The sequence below is a fragment of the Mandrillus leucophaeus genome, unplaced genomic scaffold (assembly GCF_000951045.1).
Source record: "Mandrillus leucophaeus isolate KB7577 unplaced genomic scaffold, Mleu.le_1.0 Scaffold284, whole genome shotgun sequence".
Lineage (NCBI taxonomy): Eukaryota > Metazoa > Chordata > Mammalia > Primates > Cercopithecidae > Mandrillus > Mandrillus leucophaeus.
This window is the reverse complement of record NW_012102965.1, coordinates 445359-469687: the sequence shown is the minus strand read 5'-3', so window position 1 is coordinate 469687 and position 24329 is coordinate 445359. Positions and strand designations below refer to the sequence as shown.

The window sequence follows — 24329 nt, the reverse complement described above, 5'->3', positions numbered from 1 at the left end:
AACAGACATTCACAAAAGACCCTGAAAGATGGAAAGAAGAAGGCAGGAATTAGGAAATGATGCCACAGCAAATGTGTAGGACTTTCTTTTCTCTCCCATATATCTCAGATAGCACACTAAGAAGACCTTCAGCCTAGAATGGACAGCAGGTGTCAACAAACAACAAAAGCAAGCAAACAAAAGAGAAAAGCCTACTATCTCTGGCTGAGGGCAAGGAAAGGGGGAGAGTAACTGGGACATGGGGCAGTCTTTTTCCTGACCCATACCTAGCAGCAGTAGTAGGTCCCTTTAACCTGTAAGTGTGGCATCAGGAGATCCCAGAAAGGGTAACACATCTTGCATCCATAGCGGCAGTTGGAAGCACCTGCACTGGTGAGGTCAGTGAATCCCTGACATCAAACCTGGTTAAATATGGAAAATAATATAATCTCCAAAAATTACAGCTTAGTAGTAAGAAGTTCAGGGACAAACACAATCAATACAATTTCACATTGATTTTGCATTGCTGATTTGAAGTAGTACCTTTGGAATTATGGTTCTAAATCTGTTTGGGTTCTTTACATAGTTTTGGTATCAAAACACAAAATAATGTTTGCTCTTTTTTGTCTGAAGGCAACATTTGTTATCAATTGGTAGCAAAATCCGGTATGGGTGACCCATCCTCTTCCCCATACCTCCCCATATTGTATTAAACCTTAATCTGGAGGTTTAATACAATACTATATCATGTGGGCAGAGATAACAGGCCAGAGAAAACACTTTCCATCCTACAGATCCAGTGTCTAACATCCCTACTAGTCACAATAGGTGACCTAGAGAAGTGCTTTCTGTAATTTGCAAGTGGCACCAGCAGGAATATATGAAGAGCTCCAAAGTCAGGAGAACTAAGCAAACCAAAATAGCATTGAAGAGCTGTGCAAACTAAATGCATTTGGAACTACAGCCTACGAAACAGGCCAGAACCTACATAACAAACCAAAACACAGACATTCTTGGGTAAAATGATAGATTTTATTTTAAATCCATTTAAAAATGGTCTGAATAAAGAATGTCCAGGATAAACATAAATATAAGCCATGAACCAGGACAAACAAGTTGGATGAGAAAAGACAATAAACTAATTCTGATAACCAAGAAAAATGAAATGTCAAATTTATCTGACAAGGATTTTAAAGCAGCCATCATAAAATTGCTTTAACAAGCAATTATGAATTCTCTTGAAACAAAAAATCTCAGTAAAGAAATGGAAGTTATAATAAAGCACTAAATAGAAATTAGAGAATGGAAAAATAAAATAATAGGAATTAAAATCTTGCTGGGTGGGTCAGTAACAGAGTGGATATAACAGGACAGAACAATGAAATTAAGGACAGATCCACAAAGTTTATCCAAAAAATTCAAAAACTTGAAATTGCTTCTATTTCACCAACTTGGAAGCAACGAACCAATTCCTATAAAACTACAAACTACCAAAACTAACAAGATGAAATGCATAACCTGAATAATCCCATAACCATTAAAGCAATTGAATTTGTAATTAAAATCCTCTTGAAAAAAATCTCCAGGACAGTTGTTTTACTGGAGAATTTTACCAGATATTTAAAGAAAAAATTGATACCAATTTTACACAATCTTTTCCAGAAAATAGAAGAGGAAGGAATGCTTACCTACTCATTTTATGTGGCTTGTATTACTATGATACTGAAACCCAATAAAGACAGTACAAAAAAAATTACAGACCAGTATTTCTCATGAACACAGACACAAAAATCCTCAATAAAATATTATCAAGTTAAATAAAACAGTATATGAAAATAATTATTCACCATGTCCAAGTTGGACTTATCCCAGGTATGCAAGGTTTATTTAATATTTAAAAATCACTCAATGTAACCTACCATGTCAACAGTTTAAACAAGAAATATCTTATGATTAGATCAATTGAAAATAGTGTAGATGCAGAAATTACAAGAAATCTACCAAAAAAGTTCCTACAAATAAATGATTTCAGCAAGTACTTGAGATCTATGACCAACACATGAAAATCAATCTCATGTATATATTCTAACAACAAACATACAGAGACTGAAATTAAAAACACAATACCCATTTACATTGTTCAAAGAAAATGGAACGCTTAGGTATACACTAAACAAAACGTGCAATATACTTTTGCTGAAATTACAAAATGCTGATGAAAGAACTCAAAGAAGGCTTAAATAAATGGAAGGGCTTATCATGTTCATGGATTGGAATACTCAACACAGTAAAGATATATATTATTGTCAACTTAATCTGGAGGTTTAATACAATTCCTATCAGAATCCCAACAAGATTTTTGTAGTTCTAGAAAAGCTTATTCTAAAATTTATATAAAAAGGCAAAAGACCTAAAATATCTAAGACAATTTTGATAAGAGTAAAGTAGGAAATATCACTGTATTAATCTGTTCCCACGCTGCTATAAAGAACTTTCTGAGACTGAGTAATTCATAAAGAAAAGCAGTTTAATTGACTCACAGTTCTACATGGCTGAGGAGGCCTCAGGAAACTTATATTCATGGCAGAAGGGGAAGCAGGCATATCTTACATGGTGACAGGTGAGAGAGAGGGTGTGTGTGAGTGCAGGAAAAACTACCATTTATAAAACCATTAGATCTTGTGAGAATTCACTCACTATCATGAAAACAGCATGGGGCAAACTGCCCCATAATACAATCACTTCCCTCTCTTGACACATGGGGATTACAGGTCCCTCCCTCGACACATGGGTATTGCAACTCAAGGTGAGATTTGGGTGGGGACACAGAGCCAAACCATATCAATCCCTCTACCTCAATATTAAGGTTTACGATATAGCTGCAAGAATCAAGACAGTGTAGTACAAGTGAAGGAATAAACCCATAGATGAACAGAATCCAACAGTTTATGACAAAGGTGCACACACAATTCCATGGAAGAAGAATAGCCTTTTCATCAAATGGTGCTGGAACAGTTGGACATCCATAGGAAAAAAAAAAGAGAGAGAGAACCTTACCCTAACTCTTACACATTAAACAAAAATTAACTCAAAGTACACCACTGACTTAAACATAAAAAGTAAAACTATACAATATTTAGAAAAAGTATGAAAAATAATTTTGGACCTGGGGCTACATTGAAGAGTTCTAAGACTTACAACCAAAAGTCTGATTCATAAAAGGAAAAATGATCATCTGGATTTATCAAGGTTAAAAATATTTATCCATAAAAGATCCTGTTAAGGGGATAGAAAGACAAATTGCAGACTTGGAGAAAATGTTCATAAGCAACACATCTGTAAAGATATGTAAAGGAACTTGTATACATAAAGAACTTTCAAAACTGAGTTTAAAAAGCAAACAACTGGCAAAAGACATGATCAGATTTGCCACTAATTAGGATATAGATATGACAAATAATCATATAAAAAGATGTGCAATACCATTAGCAATTAGGGAAATGCAAATTAAAACAAAAAAGCAGTATCACTATACATCTGTCAGAATGGCTAAAATTTAAAAAATACTCATAACCTCAAATGCTGGCAAGGATGCAGAGAAATTGGATCACTTGTTCACTGCTGGTAGGAATGTAAAAGAGCATACCCATTCTAGAAAACAGTTTGGCAGTTTGTCCTAAAACTGAAATGCACTTAGTATATAATCCAGCAACTGCACTCTTGGGTACTTAGAGAAGTAAAAACCTATGTTCACACAAAAATCTGTATGCAAACGTTCATAGCAGCTTTATTCATTCATATTAGCCAAAAACTGGATAAACCCACAAGTCTTTCAATGGGTACCGTAAAACAGACTGTGGTATATCCATGCCATAGCCTACTGGCATAGTGTACTGCAATAAAAAGTAGCAAACTATTGATACACACACTAGAATGTATTTCAATAGAATTATTTTGAGTGGAAAAGTCAATCTCAAAAGTTTACACACATTATGATTCCATTTGTAGAATATTTTTGAAACAAAGTTACTGAAATGAAGAACAGATCAGTAGCTGTCAAGGGTTAGGGATTGGTTAAGGGGAGGAGATAAGCATGGCTATGAAGGGGTAGCATAAGGGAGCCCTGTGGTGATGAAATGGTTCTGAATTTCAATTGCGGTCATATTTATGTATAACTACACATGTGATATCATCACATGGAACTACACACACACACACACACACACACACACACACACACAAGTACCTGGCAAAACGTGAAGTAAGCTCTGTAGATTGTACCACTACCAATTTTCTGGTTTTGATATTGTACTGTATTTATATAAGTTAACATTGGGGGAGGCTAGTGAGGGGCGTCTAAGACCTTCCTGTAAATTCCTTAGTAACTTCCTGGGAATTTATAATTATTTCGAAATTTAAAACGGTTTTAAAAAGTCATATTTGAAAAATTTTGAAATCATTCTGCTACTGTGCAAACCAGATTTGATGATGTCATTATTATTTTAAAAGTTGTATGCATTGAGGAGTAACGACAAGATATAATTCATTGCTCTACATGCGAGTAACTTGAGCAATTAAGAAACAAAGTAGGACAGAATTTTGTAATTCTTACCTAGGCACTACTTTATAGCCACATGAAATATTAACAGGTAGAAGGGGAAAATACATAAATCATTGGTGCAGGAAGGATATTCAAAATACTTAATAACTTTTATGGTCTGGACATAAACCAATCAATAACAGATTCTGGGGCCAACGAGAACAGATGCCAGCCACAACCCAAAATTTGGTACTGGTGCACAACAGTGGAATATCCATCCTACCTGATTTATTTTCGATAAATTGTACTATTTCCCCCACAAAGACTCATAGTCCTAAAATGTTGGTATTTCTGAGTACTTCTGACCTGAAAAGACTGGAAAGGGCACTAAATTATTGGATGAAGCATACCTCAAAACGTTGCTAAAGCACATCACGACTAATACCAGTCAGCTACAAAAGAATTGCTTCTATTAGGATATTTGAAATTTCTTCCTTTTTCACAAACATATAAAATATCAGTACAAAAACAAAATCACATTCAAGTTAATTTATTATATTTCAAGATAGGTGTTCAATATTTGCATATAAATAGTTTTTACAGTTTTGAACTTTTAGTACTTGAATAGTTAATACTGTTAGAATCATTTTATGAGTTCTTCCTTGAGGAAAGATTCCAAGGTGCTATGCGAACATAATCTTAGCAGGTTTATCAGATTAGAAAGATAAATACTGAAAGGTAAAATTAATTTGGTCATACTTAATTTTCTTGAGAAATTAGGATCACTAATTATCAAAACAAATTTAATGAGAAGGCCAAAGCCCCTATTTAAGGGAAGATAAACAATGTAATTTAGAAACAGAATCTGAAATATGAACATAAAAGTATGAACGTTTTAATCAGTGTGTCAGTTTTATAAAACTCATTTAAGAAATGAATTGAAACTAATTAGTGTTTTCTACTATTTTAGAAAGGCAACTTCCTTCTCCTGAAAAACATCCTGTTTAATAAGTATTATAAAGCATGGCATATGCTGTCTTTGTTCATGCACATTGTGGACACTTTTTTAAAAAGATAGACTAATTAATTAGTTCAAAGCATTAGTTAATTCCAATTGAAATGCACTACTCATGCAGGTAAATGGGTTAAGATTATGTAATTTTTTTTCCTGTAGTAACATAAGAAAACTCACTTAAAATTCATACGTATTGAATATAGAAACAAAGTCACCCAGTTCATGCGGATGTAATTATAACTTCATGAAAATTTAGAGACAGCTTAACAGGTTGAAGGGGGGAATGCACCCAGTGTATTACTATCATGTTGGAATTACCTAGGTGGATAATTTTAGCCTATATGGATTTGTTCATTTCCATTTTGCCAGGACATTCTACAGTAATTCAAAGCTGTTAAGGTAGGATAACTATTCAGAATTTTTTGCCAGTTATCTTCTGTAAGGCTCATTTGCTGGCTCAGAGTATTACCTGAAGGAAAGAAAATGATCAGTTATTTAGAATTGATGGCACTACAATCATGGTGCTTCCAACATGTGAAGGCAAATCTGCATGAAAGAGGTAGAACTCCCATTTTACAGGTAAGAAAATCTAGGCTCCCAGAGATTAAGTACCTTGCCCAAGAACCCACAGATCTGGGTTTGGAACAGTTTTTCCTGACTCCAAATCTTAAACAATTTCTTCTCCTGTACATTATAGTGTGATCCTACTGGGTTTAATAACATTTCAACTTTCAGAAAAGAATGGTCCTACAAGGCTTACTTCACTTTTGAAATGGATTCTAACCCAACGCTCATGGGATGTCAGCACAGAAATGCTTGTGATTGAAAATGTCTCAGCAGGATCCCATATTACTGACTCTGAGGGCAGAAATATGATGGGGCTTTACACACACTTTAACCAATCTTGCATCCAAGTTATTCAGTGGTTAACTGCTATTTCTGTGGCATTTTAAAAAAGACTATATTGGCTTGCTAAACAGCACTCCCCCAAATACTAATATTAGAATCCAGTAGTAGGTGGAGACGTTTTTTCTGCCATGTAGACTGCTGCTAAAACTCCAAAAGTGTACAGAGCTATGACAAATGCACAGAACATAATGACTTCAGTATTTCCAACCCTATTGTGAGAGAAGGAAGTATGTTTTCACATTTAGTAGCAGCATTATCCTTTAAGTAAAAAGGCAAAATGATTGCTTTACTGTCAGCAGACTAAGTGCTTGTTTAATATATATTTGTTCTGAGCCATCCATGTCCTGTTTCTCATTAATACCAATGAGAACACTTTTGTTAGTTTTTTCTCTAGTCTAGTTAGCATCCCCTCTCATCTCTCTTTTACTTTTCTTCCTCTTATATTAATTGGACTAGGAATTAACTTTACTCATTTATGTAAACAGATCTGAAGATGCAAACATTTCCAGACACATATCTACATATACTACATACCTCTATACATACTGAACACACATATATGACAAAATAATATATAATCTTCAGTTATTAAAATGTAAATTAGGATAACAGTAAAGATTTTATGACATCCAGCCCAGTAACATCCAAAATGTACAATTTTAAAATTACTGCACTAAAATTTCTGCTATGATAGGATGGAGTGAGTAGCTTATTAGACATGAGAAAACAGAAAGTCTAGATAAAATGTAAAAAAATAAGCAGCTGAAAGAAATCAGAAACTAGCTGAAGCAACATGATTCTCAAAAGGGAACCCTGGAGAGGTGAAGGAAGAATTTGCAGCTGCTTTTTGTTGAATCTGGGCTCTTAGAACAGTATAGACTCGGCCTGGGGAAAACACCGCTGCTGGACATTAAAGAAACCAGAAGAGTGAGGACTCTTGAGGCACTGGAGTGACAAATATAGATGTGAGAGATTTCAAACAGTCAGTCAGTTATCTCCTGACATTTGTCAGTTCTGGAGCTGTAGGATCTAGAAGCAAAAGAGTTACGCTAAATCCCCTGAAAAACACCTCAGATTTTTGGGAGACTGGCAATCCTGAGAAAAAAAATATTTAAAAATATTGGTGTTCAAGACCTGCCAAGAGTAGAGTCCCACACAAACATGGTAGATTACGGTTTGTCCTGTGGATCAAATTCAGCCCGCCCCAATTTTTGTGTGGCCCATGGGCTAAGAATAGTTTACACATTTTCGAATAGTTGAGGAAAAATCAAAAGAAGAATATTTTGTTATGTGAAGTATATAAAACTCGCCCTGGCCCAAGATGGCAGACGAGGCCACCTGACGTGTTCTGTCTGAGATTCCGGCACTGAAGACTAATGCAGGACCCCAAGATTGGGAGTTGTGGGTGCAGCGACTGAAGAAGGAGTATCAGTCCCTTATCTGGTATGTGGAGAACAACAAGAACGCCAACAATGATGGTCCCAACTGGAGTCCAACAAGGTGGCGACTCGGTGGTTTGGAAAGTGTTGGTATATCCATGACCTCCTGAAATGTGATTTTGACAACGAGTTTGAAATTCTTATCACATATCTTACTACTGCCCCAGAAATTGCAGTCCCCGAGCTGGATGGAAAGACAGCAAAGATGTACAGAGGTGGCAAAATATGCCCGATGGATCATTTCAAATCTTTGTGGGCCAGGAACATACCCAAATTTGAACTAGCCCATCCCATGGCTCTGGGGCTGGGTCCACGGCTGGCAGTGGAAATCCCTGATCTGATTCAGAAGGGGGTATTCCAGCACAAAGAGAAATGCAACCAATGAAGGACCAAGCCACTGAGGCAGGGCAGAGGGACTTTTGATAGGCTTCGGTCCTGTTTTCCTGTGTATTACACTTAACTCATCTAACTGCTTCCTGGGACACCCTCCACCTCTAGTTGTCACTAAGTAGCTGCAGCAGGAGGAGGGGGGAAAAAAAAGCCAACACACCAAGCAGTATTGCTACTGGGTTTCTAAGGCTGCACAGGGAAGCGAAAGACTGGTCTTTGGAAAATCAAGAGGCAATTTTTATCCTCCCCCCAAGTGGAACAATATGCGGTCCTGGAGGCATGGGGGTAACTGGAACAGAGTACATAGTCTTTCTGGTTTCAGGAGACAACCCATCAATAAAAGCTGCTTCCTCTGGTTAAAAAAAATAAAAAAAGAAAGAAAAAGAATAAGAAAGTACAAAGAAAGTATCCAAAACTCAAATTTTGATGTCCATACATAAATCCTTATCAGAACACATGCATGACCTTTATATATTGACATATGCTGCTTTTGTACAATGAGTGCAAAGAAACTGAATGACCTGCAAAACCTAAAGTCTTTATTACCTGGCCCTTGACAGAAAATGTTTGCCAACCTGCACTAGGCTGTTAGTTGAAAACTCTGGTGGCCAAACACTCAAAGAACAGTGCAAACTCAACCCAACCTCACGCTGGCTCAGTTCTGGTTTGGATTAGGGTAATTAGCTTTCACTCTATCTGCCTAGCAGAGGAACGGCAAATCTTTGCTGGAAAAAGATATCATCATTGGAGCCTCTACATTTTTTAATACACATTTTACATATATTCCTGCATTCAGAAAATTACTGTATTAACTTTTCTCTGAGCTGAAGTGTGATACATATGAAGAATCATGACTTAGCTGGCAAGTTCAATAGCAATCCATTAACATCTAGTGTTGTTATTAAGTAATACTAATCTATGTCATTTAAAGAAAAGTAAAACATAGGTAACAATGTTACCTAAAAGCACTTTTCTTGGCAAGAAAACTTAAAATAGGTGTCCAGAATAATAACATTCTAACAAAGTAGATGTTAGTTTCCACTGTAAAAATGGTCCAAAAATATAAATATGTGAATTATTTATTTTGTAGTAAATGAAAACAAACAGCAGTTGACGAAGTTACAAATCATCCCGATCTATAAACTGAATTCTAGAACTTGTTTCTCAATGACATTTGGTTCAGAGGACACCAGCATCATATTGTAGGCATCTACCATCTTGTGAAGTCTGATAAGCACAGATGTGGGAAAAACAATGCTGAAATGTTATAATTATGCAATATGTTATGCTTGCATCTCTCTCAGGATTTTAAAATTTGATTTTAGTAGCTTTTTATAATAAAAAGCACAACTCAAAGGTGCAAGACAGCTGAGAAGTTCAATATGTCACAGAACTGCAAAATTGTTAAATTCACTTTAATTAGGATTTACTAAGGTTTTACAACTGTGGCATAAGTAAATCATAACTCCCAGTTAGAACAGGTTATGTTAATTTTCAGACTATCACATTTTGTAACACATGTTTCATTAGTGTCAATGAAATATAATCCAATCATGCTTACAAGTTCAGGTCATACAATAATTGTATGGGATTCAACTGCATACAGTTGTACTATTATACAGAAAGGTACAGATGTGGTTATGAATACAAAATTAAATATAAACTAAAACTGGATATTTGTACATTTATATATGTTCATATAAATTACAATCTCTAATTTTTAATTTAACTCAGTCCCTAGCCTGTGAACAGTTACCTTATAATATAGGAATGCACAATGTCACGTGGATAGTATCTGAGAAAGTCAGAATTATGCTTGAAAAGAAAGGCATTTTAGAATTAGACACTTTTTTAAAAGTTAACTTTTTAAAAACTTTGTTTAAAGTTCAAATATTCTCTGCTGTTTTCTTCACCTTTAAGAGCTCCTCAATGACAGAAACCTCTGAACAGAGCTCTAATAATTTAATCACATAAAGAATGTGAATGTGGTCATATAATAAATCATTAGAGAGTATGCTATTGATCATCTTAAACTATATGTGCTCCTTTAAACTCAATATTTAAAAAAAATTACAAGTATCATCAGTAACAGACTTCACCCATATAATTTATGAATTTAAAAAACAAGGTTTACATTTATCTAGTCCTCAAAATTATTTTTAAAAAATTCTTCACATGCATGAAAACAGTCTATTTTAAAGCAGGTCAATATTAGAACATTGAGAACTGGAAAATACTAAGGCTAATCTAAGACATTCAGGCAACTGGTTATTTTATTTAAATGCCTGATTCAAGGAAAGCATTTCTTTATATTACTGAGTCCTTAATAATTGCTAGAATGCTATGCCTTTGAAAACAAACTCAAATATTATAGTGCCACAAACTGTTTCTCTTATGCATCATATCTGACCCCAATTAAAAGATCAGAGTCCTCAGAGCGACATATTGCTAACAAAAAGTCCTTAGTAGGTAGTGGAAAGTCAGGCCAGGAGTCAGACAGAACCAACAGAGATGACAGAGATGTGATATTCAGCACAGCCTCCTCGGAGAGAAAAAGCAAAACCACATGGCCCTGCTGAAATGCCGAGTGAATTCTCTCTCTTCTCTGAGCATTAAACATTACATCGTTAAAATTGTTTCAGCTAGATGACTGCCTCTTCAGGTGAGACTCTCACTGAAGAAACACAAACATTCTCAAAGCACATTGCTGAACACCATAAAAACTTCATAACCTACCATTTTCTTTGCACTCTTCTGGAGGTTTAGCCTTTTTCGCAAGTCGTGGATCCAGCCATGATGTTGTCTTTGTGTTATGGCTGAAAAGAAAAGAGATCACTCTGAACAGACACATACTAAAAGGAATCAAGTTTATTCCTTAAAAAAAAAAAAAAAAAAAAAAAAAAAAGCAGGGTTAGTCCAACAAAATTGCAATCGATACACTTAATTTGCTTACTGGTTCTAAGTAGCCCTGAAGGAGGTGTAAGAGTAATTGTGCAAGGCAGCTGTAAATTTGGCAACCTCAGCTCCCTGTCCTCAAAGCAGCTATTTTTATTAAAATCAACTAGAATGTTGCCAAGTTAACCTCATTGAAAATGCAGAACTCATCCAGAGCAAAAGGAATTTATTACAAATACAGGATTCTCCAGTTGGAAGAGCACAGTCCACGGGCTCTGATAATGTTTCCTGAGTTTTGCAAAAGAATTATTTTCATCTTAAACCTACCCTTTTCATAAACAGTTGTTTTGTTACCCTTTAACTACAGAGCTGGCAGAGGCAGTACAAAAGTGATGCAGATTATAGCATGTTCTTGGGATTCCTGCATTTTCTCAATAAGTGATTAATAGCAATTTTATTAACTCACATTAAACTATCTTTCATCTAAATACTTTCAACCCAGCTCAGAAGGTAGGGGACAAGACTGCCTGCGTTCTAATGTTTCTGAAATGGAATTTCCAGAAATTAATGATAAAACAATATTTTTGAAAAAATGTTTCCTTGTAAGACTTTTGCCAGAAATTTAACAAGTAAAGGAGAGATATTCTTAGCGTTTCTTAAAGTGGTTGTGAAATAACCTGCATTGGAATTACCTGGTGGACAATGCATATTAACAATGCATATTCTGGGTCCACAAAGAACTATCAAATAAGAATCTTTGAGATGGGGCTACACAATCTCCATCACTGGCAAGCACTCCCAGTACTTCTTATGCACACTACAATTCAAGAACCACTCATGGCTCGTAATTGCTCATCGAGGCCAAAATATTTACTGTGTACAGCTGTCTCAAGGGATCTCATCTACCAATGGACAAATTATCAAGAATGCAACATTTGTGAGGGCCTTGGGAAAAGAATGAGCAAAGGCACAGGTGTGGGAACATGTGAGGTGTTTCCAGGGAACAGTCAGAAGGCCAATGAATGAAACATGAAAGGAAGAATAGAAGAGAAGATGGAAATAGAAATCAGAGCCAGGTAATAGGCATACTTTAGCACAGTTGTAAGGAGGTCAAAATGGTAATGATGACACAAATTTCACATGTATTCTCTTTATTTAATGAAATTTAACTATATGTTGCCAATCATAACCACAAATGTTAGCTAGATAATCTGATAAACCAGTCTGTACTTGCAATGAAGGTCAGAAAATTCACCCAGGTACTGTATTTAATCACAAATATGTAAAAACCAAGTTCCTTCTTAATGGAGGAACTTTCAAGGCAGGAAGGAGGGAGGATGGAGTCAAGATGGGTAGCAGAAGCTATTCTGAGGTGTTAAATCACTCTTCAAATAGCATTTTCTGAATGATCATCCATCCCATCTGTGTAGGTATAGAGCCATCTATGATTTGAGAACTGTGACACAAAGACCCTTGGGTCATGAAGTTTCTGCTGCTGAAGAAGATGCCATTTTATTTCTGATTTCCACATGGGATAAAGACAAAGTATTCTCCATCACATTCTTAACATTTAAGAGCTCTTCGATGATAAATGCCTCTCAACGGGCTCTAATAAGTTGATCAGATAAAAGCTGTGAATTTGATCAAATAATAAATCATCGGGAGAGCATGCCAGCTTTTATTTTTTCTCAGTTTGACCCTTGTAAAGTCTGATGGTGCTTCATTATCAAGTTTTAGAAGGATATAAAGTATTGCAGGCACTTTCATCTGGTTCTGGCCTTCGTTTGTATGTCAACATAATCCAGCATTTTCTTCTGAACTAAAGACTTAAAGCTTAAGGATGCAGGTTCTGACTATTCCTAATGTGAGGATAGGGGCACTGGGTTCAGTGTTTGCTGCTCTCATTTTTTAAAAAAATCACTTAAAAAATGCTCTTTATAGACATGCCTCAGTCCAAATTTTGTGTGTGTGTGTGTGTGTGTGTGTATGTCTATGTTTCTATGAGGTGGGGAGAAATCTTGGGAAGTAAGCAGGAAAATACATTTCTCTTCTCTTTGTCCTCACCTGCTTCTTCCAAATCCTTTCCCCTTTTTGGAGAAAAGTCATTTCTAGGCTCCTTAGACATATTCACAAAAGCAAACACATCCTTGTGTAAGTATTAAGGGTACATTACTAAGCCACTGCAGAGAGTCCAATTACCATTTCTACTGCACACCACCATGGGTCTCAAATACTGGCTAATTTAGTAGAGAACTGTGAATTTTCCAGCTTTCCTGAGTTTATATAAAGCATTTCATTACAGGCTGATTTTTTTTAGGTTGAACTAGCATTAACGGTATGTCACTTTAATGCATTTTGACAGATTGAGTCTCTTATAGTTAACACCATTTTTAGCTGATCTTCAGAAACGATTCTGAAAGCAATGTGGGTAGTAGTTACCTTCAGTAATTGTCTTAAACATCACATGAAGATCCAGCACAGTATTTTTCAACAGTGGTTCTCACCAGCCTTGTAATTTGCAGGCTCCTCCAAGATTCCTTGCAAATAGGATATTTTTAATGCATTGGGAGACAACAGACCAACCAGCTCTTCCACTTCCCTTAAATTACATATTTTAAACCTTAATAATTCCATTTGCAAACAGAATTAAATGTCGGGCAGGAAACTGTGTTCAAAATGGGATCATTGAGGGATTTTTTCCACATTCTGTGTACTATCAGGTTTAAGGAAGTTATTTCCTTTCAGTTCCTAGCTAGGGCAGATTCAGGTGCATGACATCTGTTTTCTGCATCTATCCAAACTGTGTGTCACATAAATACCAGGAAAAGAAAATGCTAGATAATTTTATATTTCAATTCAAGTTTCCTTAACAGAGACACATACACATACATAGGCTACATTTGCACAGAAACTTTTCTTATTCCAGCCGGAGAATGCAACAAATATTTTCTAGGAACTTTGAATCACACTAATAAACTACTTCATGTATTTTTAGGATAAAGCGAATGTGATGATCATGAAAAGTGAGAGGTCAAGTGAAAAAGCCAGTAGCTATTTAAGTTCAGTTAATGTCATATTTTAAAACTGGGATGAAAACCAAAAACAATGGTTTATCATATGGGCATATCCCAAACTCTTCTCTGATGTTAAACTAAACACTGGGTCTGTCTAGAGGACTGGAATAAGCCAGAAGTGAAATTTCAGTCAAGTCCGCATTTCTAGTTTAAATTCATATCAGAATGGCCTTGAAAATATGCAATAGGCGGATCAGCAATGAACAGACATTCCTGTACAACTTGTAAGCTTAAATTTTGCCAAACTGACAGAAGCAGCAGGTTAAATAATACCCTATCTTCTGAGAAAACATTCTTCTCACATGGAACATGCTTCATTTCAACAGGAAAAGCTATTTACAGTGCAGCACACCATTGCAAAGTTATTCTATCTCGTGTCATTTCTTGATTGTCTACTGTGTCAGGGAAAACAGCAGAACTTTCAGATATGTCCCTTCATTTAATGCTAATGAGCCTTTGTGGCTAAGTATTATGAATTCCATTTTATAGATGGAGAAACCCAGGTTGGGGGAAGGTGAGTAACTTGCCCAAGGCTAAACAGCTAGTGCATGAAACTGAAAGAGCCAGCTAGCATGAAACCCAGATATATCTGACTTCCAGGTACAAGGTTTTCTTTCTTTCTTTCTTTTTTTTTGGTCTGAAACCAGAGGCATCTGGAACCTCACACTTGACTTTTTATACTGAGGTACTTCATTTCACTCCCTGGGATAGTAATCAAGAGTCTGTTTCCCAGCTTCTGCCAGTAGTTTAGAAATAGGCCTTTACCTACTATTTATGGATAGTAATTATTGAATTCCTTTTTAAGTGTAAATGCTTTGCACTTAGTAAGTATGATATTAAGTTCCATGTTCATAGAGACGAAAGAGAGCACTGTGATTGAGGAGGCATTGATAATATCACTGGAAAAGTTTTCTCCCTATAAACTTAAATTCTGTATTTGAATCACTTTCTTTTTATTTTCTTTTCTTTTTTTTTTTTTTGGACAGGATCTGACTCTATTGCCCAGGCTGAAGTGCAATGGCATGATCTTGGCTTACTGCCACCTCCACCTCCTGGGATCAAGTGATTCTCCCACCTCAGCCCCCAGGTAGCTGGGACTACAGGTGCATGCCACATACCCGGTTAATTTTTGCATTTTTTTTTTTTTTGTAGAGATGGGGTCAAATTCCTGAGGTCAAGCAATCTGCCTGCCTTGGCCTCCAAAGTGCTGGGATTACAGGCATGAACCACCATGCCTGGCCCTGAATCACTTTCAAATCAATTTTTCTTCCTTCAAATCTGAAAATTTTTCTAAAATGAAGTCTTCTTAGAAAGCAGATTCATATAATCTACATATGAATATTTGGTCTTAGAAGCTATATTAAAGAATTATGTTATTAAGAAATGCTATCAATGGATGCACTATTTGTTAGGAGCAAAACTTAAATTTTTCTTATAGATCATGCCATATTCTATTTTTCTGTTCCAGCTTTTCATTCACTCTATTATTTACTCTATTGTTTGTCCAGTCAGGGCACAAACCTCTTTTCCATTTCTTAGGTATATACATAACTGGATCTTCAAGGGTAACCTAATTCAAACCTAATATTAAAACATGTTCTCCATTCCTAATTTCTGTTTCCTTTTCTTTTCTTTCCTTCTTTAATATCGCCAGAGCAAAATGTTTTCACTGCTGTACAGCTATTGGAAAAATTCAATTTCATCAATTGAAATGTTCTTAGTGAAATGAAAAACTTTTATTATTAAACACATTCCTTTCCTTTGCCCTGTTTTCTCTAAAACTAGAAACAGACTTAAAACGATGATTAATAAGTCCTCCAAATAGCCAATTCTGAATCTCAATCTTAAACTGATAGCTAAATGATATTTCTCTCCACCCTGGGAAATACCACGCCAGAAGAATAACAAGAGATTAAATCCAGTGACATTTGATTGCATAAAACAATCTTCTGAACAAGATAAACAAGGTTCAGTAAATATTCTGGAGTCAATAGCAATTCAAAATGTCTGTGGATGATAAGGTTTCAATAGTAGTAGTGATATAGGTTCAGAGGCAATAATAACAGACTGATGACTTGACTTTAGGTTTAAACAAACACTTTTATTATTATTATAAGTTCTAGGATACATGTGCAGAATGTGCAAGTTTGTTACATAGGTATACACATGCCAGGTATACACATGGTGGGTTTGCTGCACCCACCAACCTGTCATCCACATTAAGTATTTTTCCCAATGCTATCCCTCCCCTAGCTCCCCACCCTCCAATAGGCCCTGTGTGATGCTCCCCTCCCTGTGGTCCATGTGATCTCATTGTTCAACTCCCACTTATGAGTGAGAACATGCAGTGTTTGGTTTTCTGTTCATGTGTTAGCTTGCTGATAAACATTAATTTTTAAAGGTATATAAATTGAGTAGGTTTTACACCATAGTCAATAAAATCCTGAGGATAATTATAATGTTTTCCAAAAGACTTTCTCTTCCTTCTATATCATTTCAAAATAATTATTAAAGGCAATGATTGGATATATCTAATGTGATAAACAGTGGAAACTTGTTCCTTCAAGACTCCACTCACCCAAAGTTTCACTACTTTTTTCTATCTACACATAGGTAATACACAAATAAAGCTACTGTCAATGAGCACTTTAGTGGTTGTTTCCTAAATAATATTCCTACAATTTCTCTTAAGCATATGAATATTTGCATTTGCCATTTTACCTTTCATGTGTTTAGAGAATATTTTAAAAGAAGTTTCATTATGAATATTGTTTTGGATATTGTGGATGTGTATTGTACACTATTTTGTCTAAAATGTTTATTTTCTGTCTGGGAATTATACCAGAATCTTGTGCAGGCACAAGAAAAAAATTATGAAAAAATATTCAATGTATCTCCTGTTTTTGTAATACGATTGACAGTAAGCCCAGACCAGATTTTGTGACTAGTAAGATATGTCAAGTATAGAATAAGAAAGTATATTTCTCGTGTTGCTGCATACCAAAAAAATTGATTTTGTATTTCTATCCAATAAATTTCCAAAGTATTTTATCTTTTATTTAATAAATGATGCTTAATTTTTTTTTTTTGGAAATGGCAATTGGTGATTTAATTAAAACTTAAGGAGATACAGAAATAGGAACACAAAAAGAAACAAACTAATTGTCTGTTTGTTTAGAATTTAAAAGCAAATTCAGCCCTGACAAATATTTGGAAACCATATACAGCCATGACATTTTTCACAGATGTGATTTTCAGTTTCAAAAGCCTGCATTTAAAAACCTGTTATTTAAGATGACATAGTGTTCACTGCCATTCAGGAAGATGGCAGTAAACAAATAGGTTCTTGTTGTCTTTTTGTTTTTTGCCAAAGCAATAGCAGTCTCTTTTGTGTCACTAACTAAACTGACTCCCAAACAAAGAAGCAATTTAATGGGATTCCCAAAGCATGTCAATCCAGATTAACCCTGTGGTAGTTCTTCTTTTATGGAACATTTAGCCTCTGGAGTAGTGAATTGCTCGCCAAGAAACTTATAAAACAAATACTATTTGTAATATAAAAGTTTAGTTTTTTTCTCAGCCAATGTTTGTTTATATCGGAGGTAGTATGAAATAATGGGAATGACTTTGTAGAGTGAAAGAGTTATGTGACCTTGGGAATGTTAATTTGTCCAAGGATGCCTCAAAGTCTCGTCTATGACACGTGGATAAACCAAACACTTTATAGGGCGGTGGTGATGTGAAGCAGGCATCACATCAAATTGGTTAAGGACAAGGACCACGGAGACAGTCTACATCCCATGAAAGTCTGAATCTTGTCAGTTTTTTTTGACTACTGTATTTTCAGGATTTAGAATGATTCCCAGGACATAATACATGATCAATAAACCTCTGTTGAATAAATAGAATCAAAGAGCCCTGGCTATGTCTGACTTTTTGGCAAGTAGTTACTTCTGAAAGCCTCAGTTTCATAAAGTGAGGATTAAGTGAACGGAGTATAAATGCTTAATAGATGAACCATTGTTGTTAAGTTAACCTGAACACACCCTTAAAAAGGTGGGCGCTTGATATATAATAACTCATTTGAATTTACATATTCTCATTTGAATTTATAAGTGATATACTGCCTATTTCAAAGATAATGCTAATGAAGACGATGACATGAGTCAAAGAAACTACTGGTTTTACACAGTATTATACATTTAAAAGTCTCCTGAAAATTATGAAACATAAGACATTATTACTATTTTAAAGCATGTTTGGAAGAGTGTGTTCACTCAAAATTTAAAATTATGCTGCATAAAAATATTTTCTCAGCAATTCTCCTTTTCCAATTAAATGTCATTCTACAGGATAGAAGAAATCTGCTTTTATCAAAGGAAGCAGTTTGAGTAGTGTGGGAAACATAGTGGGCCCACTAGTTTACCAGGGTTGCTGAGGGCAGAAAAAAACCTTTGCCTCTTAAATGCAGAACCTCTAAACCTTCACCTCTTAAATGGGGAACTTCTAAAGGACGGAGTCATATAACTATTTTGCAAGATCAAATAAACCAATAAATATTTCAAAACATAATTGCATAATAAAAGACAAGTAAATGGAATTGCCTGTTACCTTAATTCAAAACCTATACTGTTTAATATATGTCTTTTAAAACTACATATTTCAAATCAATGTTCCAGTGCAGAGTTCCTTTATATATAGAAATAACTATTCTATCTATCTATCTATCTATCTATCTATCTATCTATCTATCTATCTATCTATCTATCTATCTATCTTATACACAGAACCAAAGGATCATTCTCCTTTGTTTCACTTATTTTCTGTTTTGTCATGATCTTCATTTCACAGGAGACAGACTTCAGCAAAGTCTAATGAAAGGGGGGGATCTGCCAGAGGAGACTTTCATTACTCTAAGCAGCTCCCACAATATCTGCACAAGAGAAAAGTTTTTACTGATGTCAGCACTTCTTCCCTCACAAATCTCTCTCATTTTTCTTCTCCTTTCTTTTCCCTCTGGTTTACCTTCCTCTTATGGTATTCTACCTTTCCTTTAAAAAACATTTTTTTACTTATTTTTTAATTGATAAAAATTATATGTACTATATTTTTGAAAATTGCTGAGAGTAGATTTTAAGCGTTCTTATCACAAAAAAAATGACAAGTATGTGAGGTAATGCGTATGTGAATGAGCTCAACTGAGCCATGCCACAATGTGAACCTATTTCTACTTTCCCTTTCTATCATACATGCTGGTACATAACTGCTTCAGGACTACCTCTGAGACATATGGTGGCTTTGTCCTTAAGACATGTCTTATTGCTCAACCATGCTCCCTCCCCAATCACTGTCTCCTGTTCTACAAGATGTGTTTGCAAGGGCCTTTCATAGTATGGAGTTTGTTAGTCCCATAAGGCTTCTTTGTCATAGAAGCAAAGGAACTCACAGATAAATGACAGTGGGTGGAAATGTTGATTTAAATGTAATTAGGAAAGGAAGGAACATTCCAGGGCAAAGAGTGAAAACAGACAGGAGAAAATCAGTGAACTAAAGAAAAAGGAAAGCACAGTAAACCATAGGCAGAGAGAGGGGAAACTGTAACGTTGTTGGTGAGATGGTACGGACATGAAGGACCAGACAAAAAGACGCTGATTCACTGCCCGCTCTGTGATACCTGAGTTCATCACACCAAATCTTGAGGTTCAAAGGTAACCTTTATGAAGGACAGATGAATCACAAACTGGGGGTAAGGCAGAGGGTGTCGGGGAGCAGGCGGGCGGGAATGCCTCCAGTCTTTGGAGGAACTTAAAGCAGGTGTCATAGACTACCTCGATCCTGCCTCCTCTGTTAATCACTTCCCAGACAGTCACTTCCACCATGACTCCAGGCTCCTTCTTTCACCTTATTCTCCCTCAGCATCAGCTCTTTCCCCACAGATGAAATTGTTTCCTTCACTTTGTTTTAATTTTCCACCTCCATCCATCTCTCCTCCTAATACTGTCCACCAGTCCTTCCCTCCAACATTAGGAAGATTAAAAAACAACAAACTCAAACAACAACAACAAATGCCGCTCCTTTGCTTGCCTTTCAAAGCACTAATGATCTAGAAACAAAAACTAAGCAGTCATTTCCTGGGATTTACTAACTAATACATACTTCTCTAGTAAGGTCAGGGGTTTCTTCACCATTCCTAATACACCTAGGGACTTTGTCTTTGTAATGACAGCTCCCATACCCGGAATGCTCTATCTACCCATTGCTAACTTTTCAAGTCTATGTTATCTCACCTTCTCTCTGGTGACCCTTTTATATCTTAAATCTATTCTAAGCTTTGGCTTCCCTGAAGAGTATCACAAAATTCAGAATTTGTTGATCAATTGTTTATAACTTTTTGTCTCTCTTCCCCATATTGCCAACAAGTTTGAAAGCAAGGACAAAATCTTACACATGTTTGAATGCCAACACTGGCTGACTGACAAGAGTCATAGAATCATTTTGCTAGATTCTCTCAAGCCCTGACCGACCCTCACTACTTCCTATATACCTGGAACATAAGTTCTGTCTTCTGAAGTTCCTTTTCTTCATAACCTCAATACCTGATGTAGTTAAAAGAGGAAAGTTTACTTTACAATCATACACAAAAAAAGTTTTTATGATTGCATTATTGGAAACACTGTAAGAAAACAGTCTTTAATCAACTTGTCATGCTGCTTTCCTTTTATTATTTTCCATATAGCCTTATTCCCCTTGTCTTATATAATAAAAATATGTATATCATCAACTTCCTTATTCCGAACATCAATTGTTCTGAACATCTATTTGTGACCTCATATATAAGATTTGTATTTTGAGTTCTGGTCTGCAATGATGTCATGCTGTCTTCATTAATATCAAAATTATGTTTCTAGATATGATTATTTTAAATTGTTCACTTTTTTAAACATTCTATTTTCCAATTAATTGATAAAAGATGCCTTGGTCATTGATTACAGCAATAAGAAATAATGTAAGAGATTCTTATTCCTTTTAAAATTAGAACATTTTCTGAAAGGTGAACACTATTGATTCATTTTCTACAAAACACTGTTTCTCATCCATGTTGGAGTCAAGCAGAGCACCGAGTAATTATCTGATTATGTAGTCCCTTGGTTACATGTGTCAGAGTTTCCAACTTCACGTGAGAATTAAATATTGACATGTGGTAACATTTCAATTTCTCAACTGAATTCTGCCTATAGAGATCTGAGTTATAAATCACTCCAGGTTGGAAAAGAAAATCCAGTTTTAATGTATTTCTTAAATAATCAGAGTTTTCATATTTTTATCCACTGTCAAAACTGAAAACTTCAGTTTCTATTATTTTCACTCTTTGAGGCTTATACAACTTTGAGAGGATAAGGTTGTTCATTTACATTAGTTTCTGTTTTTATTCTTACTAATGAACATTTTGGTTGTCTTGTGCACATCAACAACTTAATTTTGTGCAAAGATTTTCTATTTTGGAATTTTTAAAAAGTTGTTTTAATCCAAGAAGCTAAAGAAAAGCCTGACACTATTAAGATGTATACAAAAATTATATTTTTAAAAAATGTCCTAAAAGAAAGATTAGGTTGAGTATTACTAAGAAGTTCAGGATTTGCACTACAGTTTCCTTAGCAAGTCATAACAATTGTAAGCAATTAATATAATGGAATATAGTAAAAGGAAGTATAATGAACTATACAAAGCCAAATTATTTTACCGACATCTGACATCGGGGTCAAATGCTAAAAACATTTTCTTTGGCTGGGTGCAGTGGCTCACCCCTGTAATCCCAGCACTTTGTGAGGCCAATGTGGGCGACCACCTGAGCCCAGGAGTTTGAGACCAGCCTTGGCAACAAGGCAAAGCCCCATCTCTACTAAAAATACAAAAATTAGCCAGGCATGGTGGCATGCACCTGTGATCCCAGCTACTCAGGAGGCTGAGGCGGGAGGACTGCTTAAACCCTGGAGGTCGAGGCTGCTGTGAGCTGTGACTGTGCCACTGCATTCCAGCCTGGGTGACAGAGTGAGACCTTGTCTCAAAGACAACCAACCAACCAACCAACCAAACAACATCAATATTTTTTATTTTGTGACCTATTACTTCAAATAGTTGCATTCTATTAAACTCCCGGACATGATGGTGAATATTCCTGCAACTAGCTTAGATAATAGGAAAAAAAAATTTCATTTCGACAAGATGGGGGTCCTAGGAGGAGTTGAGTAAGCACTTTCTCATGATCTCTAGACTATTCCTAATTCAATAATAACATAACATGGAGATTTGTCTTTTTAGTCACAGTTATAAGAGATTGTAGGGTGCAATTATTTAATCCATTGTTTGATTTATATCTGTATTCTAGGATGCTTTACTGTGTTAAGGCACTATCCCATCATTCTCTCACAAATAAAAAAGATGTTACCAGAAGTTCATGATTTTTGGGGTTTTTTTTTTTTTTTCACTTCTAACTTGCTACATCATTTATATCCTGCTATGATCTTTTTGGCACTGTTGAAAGAAATGTGTGAAACTCACTCAATGAAGTAGACTTCCCCCTTCTCTGTATAGGCCATTTCCCAGTTATCAGGCAATGGGTCTGGTTCCTCACTGTCTTCAGGTTTAGTTGGCTTTGTGTCATCCATCTGCTCCTTCAGCTCCTCAGGCTGACTGTACAGTGGTGCAGGATAAGGCTGGGAGGGCATCTCCCCTGAGGCACCTGCACTCTTGTCTTCATGTTCACTGGATTCTGTAAGAGAACAAGAGCATGTGGTTAGTCACTCCAGCCATGGTAACTCTGGACTGAGTATGGAGAATGCTGTACCAGGGAATAAACTCCATGAATAAACTCTATGAAGGCTAACAGGAAACATTTCTGAAAAAGCATAATGATCACTAGGCCTATTTGAGTTCTCCTTTCACTCCTCATTGTCATCTATCTTTCAGCTAATTATTGTTGTTTACAGAATTGGAGGTTTGAAGGATGTAATGTAAGGACCATTTCACAATACAGGTATGGTGAGCAGAATGGGCCCCTGAAGATGTTCATATCCTAATGCCTGGAATATGTGAATATTGCCTTACATGGCAAAAGATGATCTGCAGATGTGATTAAGAACCCTGAGATGGGGGGATTATCTTTGATTATCCAGATGGCCTCATCCGGATGATTATGACTAAATGTAATCACAAGGGTCCTTAAAAGTGAAAAAAGTAGGCAGAAAAGAAGGGTAAGAGGGAGAATTGACTACTGAATCATGGCCAAAGAGATGCAATGTTGCTGGCTTAGAAGACAGAAAAAGACCATAAGCCAAGAAATATTGGTGGCCTCTAGAATCTTGAAAAGGCGAGGATATGGATTATTTCCTAGAGAATCCAGAAAGGAACACAGCTCTGCCAACAAGAAACACAGCTCTTCCATAGTTTCAGTTACCCACGGTCAACCAGGGTGCAAAAACAGATGATTACAGTACAGTAAGACAGTTTGAGAGAGAAAAAGACCACCTTCACATAACTTTCATAATAGTATATTGTTATGATTATTCTATTTTATTATTTGTTGTTAATCTCTTACTGCATCTGATTTATAAATTAAATTTTATCATAGTTTGTTTTGTTTTTTTTTTTGTGTAGTATATATAGGATTTGGTACCATTTGAGGTTTCAGGCATCCACTGGGGGTACTGGAGCACATCCCTCATAGCTAAGGGGAGCTACCATACAACAGAGCAAAAAATACCTTAAGAGAAATGATAACAGGCTTGGAGGACAGGCCCAAGATCCCCAACATATAAGCAGTATGAGTTCCAGAATGAGAAGAAGGAACACACAAGGAAGAAATAATAAGTCAATAAACAATAGAAGAAAATTTATCTAAGATGAAGAAACACCAGTCTGCAGATTGAAACAGTTCACTGAATCTGAGGCCAGATTAATGAAACATGCAGACACTTGGATACATCTAGTTGAAATTTCCAAACTACAATATTAAAAGGCAACTTTAGCAGCTTCCATACTGAACAGATGTGATTACTTACAAAGAAAAGAGGAACAAAAGAGCATCAGAC

General features: G+C 35.8%; 1 protein-coding gene and 1 pseudogene across 1 annotated transcript in view; one reads left to right on the top strand and one right to left on the bottom strand.

Annotated features, from left to right (window-relative positions):
- MAGI2 (membrane associated guanylate kinase, WW and PDZ domain containing 2) overlaps nucleotides 1-24329 on the bottom strand; it is a 765625-nt gene that overhangs the window by 450515 nt on the left and 290781 nt on the right. Inside the window, exons 4-5 of the mRNA XM_011985485.1 lie at nucleotides 22801-23011; nucleotides 11009-11088 (exon numbers count right to left, since the gene is read on the bottom strand). Coding sequence (XP_011840875.1) covers nucleotides 11009-11088; nucleotides 22801-23011 — 291 coding nt within the window. The remainder of the gene's footprint in view (nucleotides 1-11008; nucleotides 11089-22800; nucleotides 23012-24329) is intronic.
- On the top strand, nucleotides 7765-8390 carry LOC105543494 (annotated as a pseudogene).